At 43.8% G+C, this 12208-nt stretch overlaps 1 protein-coding gene across 2 annotated transcripts in view; it reads left to right on the forward strand.

Annotated features, from left to right (window-relative positions):
- The window catches only part of poc1bl (POC1 centriolar protein homolog B (Chlamydomonas), like), a 45637-nt gene that overhangs the window by 30981 nt on the left and 2448 nt on the right, over positions 1–12208 (forward strand). For both annotated transcript variants that reach the window (XM_035759109.2, XM_035759108.2), the window contains exons 4-9: positions 596–785; positions 1067–1252; positions 1803–1920; positions 3900–4076; positions 7031–7162; positions 11510–11620. In XM_035759109.2, the coding sequence (XP_035615002.1) occupies positions 596–785; positions 1067–1252; positions 1803–1920; positions 3900–4076; positions 7031–7162; positions 11510–11620 (914 nt within the window). The remainder of the gene's footprint in view (positions 1–595; positions 786–1066; positions 1253–1802; positions 1921–3899; positions 4077–7030; positions 7163–11509; positions 11621–12208) is intronic.

Genomic DNA, 12208 nt, shown 5'->3' on the forward strand with positions numbered 1-12208 from the left:
TCATTGACCTGAATGGGGGAAGTCTGTTCTATTCATTCGATTCTATGCTCAGACATGATAGCTGTTCTCTCTGAGTATCAAATGACCACGTATTACAATTGACTCTCCCCCGCCCTCTGAGACCAGTCAGGGTGTAAGATACCACATCATTCTCATCCACAACTGTAATATACAAGAGACTGATGATAAGGAGAGAGGAAAGCACTGTCATCAACACTACGGACTGTGTCTTCCCCTTCGGGGAGACTGGGACTATCAGTTTCATTGCAGTTGAATAATAATTTAGCTTTGCCTGTTGGTCTGTCAATGTGCAAAGATAAGATCTGTTTATTCGTTGTTCTATCTTATATTATTGTCTACATTATTATCACTGTACTGTTGGGAAAGAGCTCTCAAGGTAAGAATGTAACTGTACTGATTTACACCGGTTGTATCCTGTGCACACGACAAATAAACTTTTTGAACACAGTTGCGACGTAAGGATCTATGCCCTGCCCAAACTATCAATTATGAGTTTTTAGGAGTTGTGTGTGTGTGTGTGTGTATGTGTGTGTGAGAGAGAGAAGCCATGACCATCTCTCTGTGTGAAACCCAGTCTATCTGCAGTCTCAGCTGGAGCAGTACATCAGTAACTGGGAGCGTGTCCGCCTCATCCGCACCAACAAGAGGGAAGGGTTGGTCAGGGCGAGGCTCATCGGCGCCACCTACGCCACGGGGGACGTATTGACCTTCCTGGACTGTCACTGCGAGTGTGTCCCCGGCTGGATCGAGCCGCTCTTGGAGAGGTGTGTTTCACTTAGCCAGCATATTGACAATTTGATTACAATTACAGATTCAATACTCAATTAATGGGATGGGACTGGTCATTAGGGTTGCATAGCAACAAGACATTCTGGAGGCAATAAAAACAGATTAGTGTTGGTTGGCCCATTTGCATTCCTGGTCAAGTATAGTGGCACGTGAATTTCATCACATGTAAATAGGGGAATGTCTCATGAAAACCTTCCAGGGACTTTCAGTGAGTGTCCTTTCTTACACCATACTGTGTATCTCATCCTCCCTCCAGGATTGGAGAGAATGAGAGCACCATCGTGTGTCCAGTGATCGACACCATCGACTGGAACTCGTTTGAGTTCTACATGCAGACAGATGAGCCCATGATCGGAGGCTTTGACTGGAGGCTGACTTTCCAGTGGCACTCCCTCCCTGAGGTCGACCGTAAGAAACGCAAATCCCGCACCGAACCCATCAGGTCAGTAATTTTATGGTCATCAGATTCTGTCCATATGGGATTTCTGGGCCCATCTCAAACGGCACCCCTTTGGTGCACTGCTTTTGACGGGAGCCCTCTGGGAGCCCTCTGGGAGCCCTCTGGGAGCCCTCTGGGAGCCCTCTGGGAGCCCTCTGGGAGCCCTCTGGGAGCCCTCTGGCCCTGGTAAAAGTATTGCTCTATAGATAAGTAATAGGGTGCCTTTTGGGAAACAACCTCTGGCTCTCCTCTTAGGAGGAAATTAAATTGGGAGATATTTTGAAGAGAAGTTGTTTTGTAAAAGTTATAGTTGGATCCCAAATACTCTCCTTTCTGACCTAGTTTAAAATGTTTTGAAATGCATCTCACCTTCTCTCCTTCATTCCTTGAAGAATGTCTAATCACTTAAGTTTAGTCTAATCACATACAAATAAGTGATTACCTCAGGAAAGGGAGAAATAGATTTGATTTAAAAGTCTTCTAATATGGCCTCTGACTGTTAAACTGCACACTGTACTGACCTCCATGTTCCACTATGCTTTCTCTCTGTCAGGTCTCCTACCATGGCCGGTGGGCTGTTTGCTGTGAGCAAGGCCTACTTTGAGTACCTGGGCACATATGACATGGGCATGGAGGTGTGGGGAGGAGAGAACCTGGAACTGTCCTTCAGGGTGAGTACTAAATACTCATTGACTATGTAAAGTGCACTACTCTGGACCAGACTCCTATGGGCCCTAAGGGAATAGGGAATATGATGCCAATTGGGAAGCAACCGCTCTTTCAATATGGCATCAACATCTCAGTGCCAGTAGCATTTGCAGTTGGCACAATTAAGCTATTTCTCAGGTACTTGGTAAAAAAGAGACTAATCTAATGCAGAAAGGACACCCGCCTATATTCTGATCTTTGTCCCAAAATTGTTTTAAAAATGTCAATGATCCATGGTCCAAAAAGGTTTACAAAGTATATGTTCAATGCTTCAAAAATGTTTCAATAATAAGTTTAATTGGAAGAAAATGGATATAGGCAGACTGCTATCCCCAGTTCAAATCCAGTTAATGAGCTTGATTCATCAGTGTCGCCTAGAAGAGTCTGTGTGTGTCCCAAATGGCAACAGTTTCCCTATGTAGTGCACTATTTTCGACCAGCACCTGGTCATAAGTAGTGTTCCCTATGTAGTGCAGAGGGCCATTTGGAACGTTGCCTAGTTGTCAGCAGGCCCTGATGGCGAAGTGATGTCTCACAGTGTCTGATCTGCTGAAGGTGAGTGATGGCTGGATGGTGTTGGACACTACATCCCCATTTAGATAATGAAGGCTACCTTGTTGTCTCTTTCAGTTGTTCACGTCAATCATTACTGGCACAGATTTCCTGCTTTTGATCCAAGTGTGTGTGTGTGAACAACTAAAGACGGATGGGGTATCACCCTGTATGATGTTTTATGTATGTGGAAATAAAATGCCTCTCTCTGGGACTCTCCATCCATAAATAATGACTTGTGAATTGGTTTACAACTGTGTTTTGGGAACACAAAGGAGTAAATATGGCACAGAATGAAATGTTTTGATGAGAATGAATAGGGTTCTAGCTAAGTATCCATTACAATGAGAGAATGTGTTGTGTAATTGAGGCTTAACTCAAGGAAGTCGCTAAAGGTAATTAGCGAAGTGAGGTAGCACCCTGTCGCTCTCCAAAGCTGTTTTATTGGCTGTAGTGGAAAACAAGCAATTATAAGATGCAAATTGATACCGTAAATCAAATGTCCTGCAGGAAATGTATTAAAATGGGAAAAAGATCCCCCAACAAACTGGTTTTCATGATTCTCTTGTCATTTTTTTGTCACATGCAAAGTACAGCGAATGCTTAATTTGCAAGCTCTATCCAACAGTGCAGTATATCAAAATAGTATAACTATATACTATTTTCTGTACAGCACTTTGAGATATCAGCTGATGTACGAAGGGCTATATAAATAAATTTGATTTGATTTGATATACAACAACAAAAAAAAAAAAGATATATATATTTAAGATTCTTCAAAGTGACCACCCTTTGCCTTGATGACAGCTTTGCACACGCTTGGCATTCTCTCAACTAGCTTCACCTGGAATGCTTTTCCAAAAGTGGGCGGCAGGGTAGCCTAGTGGTTAGAGTGTTGGACTAGTAACTGAAAGGTTGCAAGTTCAAATCCCAGAGCTGACAAGGTACAAATCTGTCATTCTGCCCCTGAACAGGCAGTTAACCCACTGTTCCTAGGCCGTCATTGAAAATAAGAATTTGTTCTTAACTGACTTGCCTGACTTGCCTATGCATGTGACTCAAACCTTCCCAGAAATCCCAAATGTAAGATTTGTGGAGAGGTTCCTATTGCTCGTATAAAGGTATTTTAGAATAGGACTAGTGTAAGCCTTAGAATAAGGCTGTAATGTAACAAAATGTGGGGGAAAAGTCAAGGGGTCTGAATACATTCCGAAGGCCCTGTATATATACATATAAAGAAAATACGAGCAATAGGAACCTCTCCACAAATCTTACATTTGGGATTTCTGGGAAGGTTTGAGTCACATGCATACCCATCCTGTACATCTCCTGTCTGGATTTTTGCCAGAAATATCATAAGATGCAAAAAAAAAGTCTTCCTGTTCCCCAGGTGTGGCAGTGTGGAGGTTCTCTGGAGATCCACCCCTGCTCCCATGTGGGCCACGTCTTCCCAAAGAAAGCCCCCTACGCCAGGCCCAAGTTTCTCCAAAACACGGTCCGTGCTGCCGAGGTGTGGATGGACACCTACAAACAGCACTTCTACAACAGAAACCCCCCTGCCAGAAAGGTAGAGTGCGTACACTTTACAGTAAAATGTTATCTTATTTCATCTCGCTCCCCATTGTCATATGATCAACGTGAGGTACAGTATTTTCAGTGAGTTGTCAGGGCTACAACAAAGTTACACCATTATGAGGTAGCTAGTGGTTAGAGCGTTGGGCCAGGAAACGAAGGGTTGCTGGATCGAATCGACAAAGTGAAAATATGTTGTTCTGCACCTGGGTCAAGTGAGTTAACTCACTGTTCCCTGGGCGCCGAAGATGTGGATGGCGATTTCAGGCAGCCCCCCATACCTCAGAGGGGTTGGGTTAAGTTCAGTTGTACAACTGACTAGGTATCCCCCTTTCCCTTAGTAGTGGAGGATGCCGTGATTGTAGATTGATCAGGCTGTAGAAATACCAATAATAAAGGCACTTATTGTAATGTGATAGTCACTTATTGTAATGTGATAAAGTCACTTATTGTAATGTGATGAGGTCACTTATTGTAATGTGATGAGGTCACTTATTGTAATGTGATGAGGTCACTTATTGTAATGTGATGAGGTCACTTATTGTAATGTGATAAAGTCACTTATTGTAATGTGATGAAGTCACTTATTGTAATGTGATGAAGTCACTTATTGTAATGTGATAAGGTCACTTATTGTAATGTGATAAAGTCACTTATTGTAATGTGATAAAGTCACTTATTGTAATGTGATAAAGTCACGTATTGTAGTGTAATAAAGTCACTTATTGTAATGTGATGAGGTCACTTATTGTAATGTGATGAGGTCACTTACTGTAATGTAATAAAGTCACGTATTGTAATGTAATAAAGTCACGTATTGTAATGTAATAAAGTCACGTATTGTAATGTAATAAAGTCACTTACTGTAATGTGATAAAGTCACTTACTGTAATGTGATAAAGTCACTTACTGTAATGTAATAAGGTCACTTACTGTAATGTGATGAGGTCACTTATTGTAATGTGATGAGGTCACTTATTGTAATGTGATGAGGTCACTTATTGTAATGTGATAAAGTCACTTACTGTAATGTGATAAAGTCACTTACTGTAATGTGATAAAGTCACTTACTGTAATGTGATCAAGTCACTTACTGTCATGTAATAAGGTCACTTATTGTAATGTGCATAATCCCAACAGGTGATAAGAAGTAGCTCATGCTTTAGTTAGGACCAATCTGGAGATTAAAAAAACCTAATCATGCACTCTGACATTTGTTTTGGTAAACCGCTGAGGGATGGGGCTTGAGAACTATAACCACTCTTACATTCTTAGAAAGAGCTTTGGACTGACCGTCCATGATATCAACATTATAGTTTTAACCATGTTTTGAAGCTATACAGTGTTCGTTTACATTGACTTTGTTAACAAACATGGGAGTAAAACCAGCTGATATTTTGGGTTCTGATGGGGTTTGACAGTTGAACTAAGCTCGCGAGGCATTTTTAAGATCTGTTCTTCAAGAATCAATGTCTTTATACTGTATCAAGGATCATCAACTAGATTCCGCCGCTGGGTGGGTTTTTCTTGAGAGGTCGGGGGCTGGAACATAATAAAATAGTAGCCCAAACAGAGGTTTAAAATGATTGTTTTAGTCAAACATTTCTTGTATTTATGTATGATCACGTGTCTCTCTGTGTGGGAATATTTGGGAACAGATTTCGTAATATAAATCACTTGGTGATTATTTCCTGGTGTTTTTAGTCTTTTATGGCCAAATTTGTCCCTCAGGTATCCAGTTGGAGAACCCTACTGTATCATCCACAGTCAAAGTGGATGTAGCAACTCCTGATTGGCCCTTTACAGCTGTGATAGTTCTACCAAGGATGGAACACCCTAGACGTGATTAATATTGTATCGTAATGGAGTAACTTGGATGGAGATGTTCTTCACCTGTCTAGGTGTCAGCAGTGGTTGATGAGGTTGTGTGTGTCCCTCTCAGCTTTCTTTGTGTTGCCTGATATCAAAGTCTCGTGTTCATCTTGGTTTCACCTCATAAATTACATTATTAATGCCAGGCGTCTTTGATCAAACAATAAATGACCCAACCAAAGGTAGCTGGAGACCGGGTGCCAGACTAGTGACGACCACTAGTCCTTTTTTGGGTCTTTTTTTTTTCTCTAAACAAACCAGGTGTGTTTTCACAAGGAACCAAGCAGAAGCTAAGGAGATGAAATGGAAAACAAAAAACCTACCTGAATTTTATTCAGTAAGAAACGGTTGTTTTCATTTTGCCGTTGCGAAATGTTTTGCTACAGTGTGCCCTAATGAATACACCTCTGGTTCATCAGTTGCCACAAACATGTTTGAATTCCCATCCCTTTGGTTTGTTCAAGGTGGGGAGAACCACTGCTATCAGTACGACACAGGTGTCACGCTCACACCTGGCATCCAGGAAATCCTTCTCAATGACTTTCATTAAGGACACAACAGCAATGCACCACCCAGGAGTCAAACAGATTCAGGTTATCAGACCAGGATGTAGCTACTTCATGTTGTCACCCAGGACCATCATGGTTAGTGTGTCATATCAAAGCACTCCTAGGATTGACATATTTGACCAGAGCTGCATTTAGGATTGCAGTGAAATCCAGCTTATTTACATTACATTTTTGTCATTCAGCAGACTCTCTTATACAGAGCAGTTTACGGGAGCAATTAGGGTTAAGTTCCTTGTGCAAGGGCACATTGGCAGACTTTTCACAGTCTGCTCTTTGGTTACTAGCCCAACGCTCTAAACCGCTAGGCTACCTGCTGCCCCAGTTATTATTCTGGTGTGTCTTTTAGAGTTGCGTGTGTGTGTGTGTGTGTGTGTGTGTGGGCCTAATTTGTGAAATTATGGAAATTGTTGCAAGCTAAAGTGTTATGTTGTTTACTCAATGTGTCAATGTTTTTAAGTGTATCCATCCCTACTCAAATGTGTTAGATGAAGTGTTATTTTGTCCACAGGAGACATATGGGGACATCTCAGAGAGGGTTGTCCTCAGAGAGAGACTGAAGTGTAACAGCTTTGACTGGTACCTGAAGAACATCTACCCTGACCTGCATGTACCAGAGGACCGGGAGGGCTGGCACGGGGCGGTGAGTCTCTCTCTCTCGCTCTCTCTCTCCCCATCAATACGATTCGATATCTTAAGCACTAAAGCACTCCAAAACATTTAAACAACATAAAACATCGGTCCGTAATAAGTCGAAGCCTAAATGAACTCCTATGTCCTACCTCGTTGGCTTCCATGTAGATGTGAAATGAGTGTAACAGTATAACTTTAGACCGTCCCCTCGCCCATACCCGGGCGTGAACCAGGGACCCTCTGCACACATCAACAACAGTCACCCACGAAGCATCGTTACCCATCGCTCCACAAAAGCCGCGGCCCTTGCAGAGCAAGGGGAACTACTACTTCAAGGTCTCAGAGCAAGTGACGTCACCGATTGAAACGCTATTTAGCGCACACTGCTAACTAAGCTAGCCATTTCACATCTGTTACATGAGCATGGTAATACCATTAAAATAGACTAGCATCTCCTACTCATTTTCCTCTGCCATATTGCCTGCATACTTTTAGTTCTTCCGTATGTAAAAATGTATTTCTTGCCCTTAGAACAGACTCAATTCGTTGGGGCTCGAATTGGACTCGACAAGGTGTCAAAAGCGTTCCACAGGGACGCTGGCCCATGTTGACTCAAACACTTCCCGCAGTTGTGTCCAGTTGGCTGGAAGTCGTTTGGGTGGTGAGACCATTCGTGATACACACTGGAAACTGTTGAGCGTAAAAAACCCAGCAGGATTGCACTTCTTGACACAAACCAGTGTTCCTGCTACCTACTACCATACTCCGTTCAAAGGCACTTAAATCTTTTGTCTTGCCCATTCACCCTCTGAATGACACACATACTGCATGTCTTGCCCATTCACCCTCTGAATGACACACATACTGCATGTCTTGCCCATTCACCCTCTGAATGACACACATATTCCATGTCTTGCCCATTCACCCTCTGAATGACACACATATTCCATGTCTTGCCCATTCACCCTCTGAATGACACACATACTCCATGTCTTGCCCATTCACCCTCTGAATGACACACATACTGCATGTCTTGCCCATTCACCCTCTGAATGACACACATACTGCATGTCTTGCCCATTCACCCTCTGAATGACACACATACTGCATGTCTTGCCCATTCACCCTCTGAATGACACACATACTGCATGTCTTGCCCATTCACCCTCTGAATGACACACATACTCCATGTCTTGCCCATTCACCCTCTGAATGACACACATATTCCATGTCTTGCCCATTCACCCTCTGAATGACACACATACTCCATGTCTTGCCCATTCACCCTCTGAATGACACACATATTCCATGTCTTGCCCATTCACCCTCTGAATGACACACATACTGCATGTCTTGCCCATTCACCCTCTGAATGACACACATATTCCATGTCTTGCCCATTCACCCTCTGAATGACACACATACTGCATGTCTTGCCCATTCACCCTCTGAATGACACACATACTCCATGTCTTGCCCATTCACCCTCTGAATGACACACATATTCCATGTCTTGCCCATTCACCCTCTGAATGACACACATACTGCATGTCTTGCCCATTCACCCTCTGAATGACACACATATTCCATGTCTTGCCCATTCACCCTCTGAATGACACACATACTGCATGTCTTGCCCATTCACCCTCTGAATGACACACATATTCCATGTCTTGCCCATTCACCCTCTGAATGACACACATAATCCATGTCTTGCCCATTCACCCTCTGAATGACACACATACTGCATGTCTTGCCCATTCACCCTCTGAATGACACACATATTCCATGTCTTGCCCATTCACCCTCTAAATGACACACATACTCCATGTCTTGCCCATTCACCCTCTGAATGACACACATATTCCATGTCTTGCCCATTCACCCTCTGAATGACACACATAATCCATGTCTTGCCCATTCACCCTCTGAATGACACACATACTGCATGTCTTGCCCATTCACCCTCTGAATGTCACACATATTCCATGTCTTGCCCATTCACCCTCTGAATGACACACATAATCCATGTCTTGCCCATTCACCCTCTGAATGACACACATACTGCATGTCTTGCCCATTCACCCTCTGAATGACACACATACTCCATGTCTTGCCCATTCACCCTCTGAATGACACACATATTCCATGTCTTGCCCATTCACCCTCTGAATGACACACATACTGCATGTCTTGCCCATTCACCCTCTGAATGACACACATATTCCATGTCTTGCCCATTCACCCTCTGAATGACACACATATTCCATGTCTTGCCCATTCACCCTCTGAATGACACACATACTCCATGTCTTGCCCATTCACCCTCTGAATGACACACATATTCCATGTCTTGCCCATTCACCCTCCGAATGACACACATACTCCATGTCTTGCCCATTCACCCTCTGAATGACACACATATTCCATGTCTTGCCCATTCACCCTCTGAATGACACACATACTGCATGTCTTGCCCATTCACCCTCTGAATGACACACATACTGCATGTCTTGCCCATTCACCCTCTGAATGACACACATATTCCATGTCTTGCCCATTCACCCTCTGAATGACACACATACTGCATGTCTTGCCCATTCACCCTCTGAATGACACACATATTCCATGTCTTGCCCATTCACCCTCTGAATGACACACATACTGCATGGCTTGCCCATTCACCCTCTGAATGACACACATATTCCATGTCTTGCCCATTCACCCTCTGAATGACACACATATTCCATGTCTTGCCCATTCACCCTCTGAATGACACACATATTCCATGTCTTGCCCATTCACCCTCTGAATGACACACATACTGCATGTCTTGCCCATTCACCCTCTGAATGACACACATATTCCATGTCTTGCCCATTCACCCTCTGAATGACACACATACTCCATGTCTTGCCCATTCACCCTCTGAATGACACACATACTGCATGTCTTGCCCATTCACCCTCTGAATGACACACATACTGCATGTCTTGCCCATTCACCCTCTGAATGACACACATATTCCATGTCTTGCCCATTCACCCTCTGAATGACACACATACTCCATGTCTTGCCCATTCACCCTCTGAATGACACACATACTGCATGTCTTGCCCATTCACCCTCTGAATGACACACATATTCCATGTCTTGCCCATTCACCCTCTGAATGACACACATACTCCATGTCTTGCCCATTCACCCTCTGAATGACACACATACTGCATGTCTTGCCCATTCACCCTCTGAATGACACACATATTCCATGTCTTGCCCATTCACCCTCTGAATGACACACATACTGCATGTCTTGCCCATTCACCCTCTGAATGACACACATATTCCATGTCTTGCCCATTCACCCTCTGAATGACACACATACTGCATGTCTTGCCCATTCACCCTCTGAATGACACACATACTGCATGTCTTGCCCATTCACCCTCTGAATGACACACATACTGCATGTCTTGCCCATTCACCCTCTGAATGACACACATACTCCATGTCTTGCCCATTCACCCTCTGAATGACACACATATTCCATGTCTTGCCCATTCACCCTCTGAATGACACACATACTGCATGTCTTGCCCATTCACCCTCTGAATGACACACATATTCCATGTCTTGCCCATTCACCCTCTGAATGACACACATACTGCATGTCTTGCCCATTCACCCTCTGAATGACACACATATTCCATGTCTTGCCCATTCACCCTCTGAATGACACACATACTGCATGTCTTGCCCATTCACCCTCTGAATGACACACATATTCCATGTCTTGCCCATTCACCCTCTGAATGACACACATACTCCATGTCTTGCCCATTCACCCTCTGAATGACACACATATTCCATGTCTTGCCCATTCACCCTCTGAATGACACACATACTCCATGTCTTGCCCATTCACCCTCTGAATGACACACATACTCCATGTCTTGCCCATTCACCCTCTGAATGACACACATACTCCATGTCTCAATTGGCACAAGACTGAAGACTTAAGAATTGGCACAATACTTTAAGGGGAAGAGACAGGCACAACCTGTCTCTTCCCCTTAAATCCCCTTTTCTTGAGTGTAGATGGAGGGGAGGAGACTGGTTAAAGGATTTTTAGGCCTTGAGACAATTGAGAAAAGGGTTGTGTATGTGTGTCAGTCTCAGTGTATGAAGCCTTCTTTACATCAGCAGTTGTCTCTATGTACTATACAGAAACAGAGACCAAACTGCCAAAGATCCAGCAATGCAGAGGCAGAATCACAATGTTTTGTCTCCTTTAATCTGACCCTCTTTGCAGTGATGGCAGGTCTCATGATGCTAATCCGGATCATTCTCATCACAGGTGCGTAGCTCCGGGATCCATTCAGAGTGCCTGGACTACAACGCTCCGGAACACAGTCCCACGGGGGCACACATCTCCCTCTTCGGTTGCCATGGGCAGGGCGGCAACCAGGTGATTTAAAAATGTCATGTCTTGTCAGTTTATTTTCTCTCTCAACCCCCCTGATCCCACGTCCGTCTCCCTGATGGACGGACGGAGTGGTTTCTCTGAATGTCACCCATATCCGGTTACCATCCACCTCATCTCAGCTTAGGCCTAAATCTACATAAAACATATTTTTTTATACATTTATAGCTATGTTTCTAGTTAGTTTACAGATACTTGCTGACTGTATGGATGTATATTTGATGTAAGGTCCGACAAGAGGGAGTCGTGGAGGCCTCTGCCTGCATGTCTATCTCCATCTCTGATTACTCATTGATGCATCGCATCAGGTGTCCAACGCTACTAAAAGCACCATGTGTGTGTGACTGAAAATCAATGTTTCCACAGCCTGCACTGAAACGGAAACCTCTACCTTCTCTTTAGAGAGTTCACTCCTAGTTCCATTTAAAAGATACATGAGGGGAGAGAGAGAGGTGCGCAGAGAGAGAGAGAGAGAGGTGCGCAGAGAGAGAGAGAGAGGTGCGCAGAGAGAGAGAGAGGTGAGGAGAGAGAGAGAGAGGTGAGCAGAGAGAGAGAGAGAGGTGAGCAGAGAGA

Source organism: Oncorhynchus keta, chromosome 20 (genome assembly GCF_023373465.1).
Source record: "Oncorhynchus keta strain PuntledgeMale-10-30-2019 chromosome 20, Oket_V2, whole genome shotgun sequence".
In the NCBI taxonomy this organism is placed as follows: Eukaryota; Metazoa; Chordata; class Actinopteri; order Salmoniformes; family Salmonidae; genus Oncorhynchus; species Oncorhynchus keta.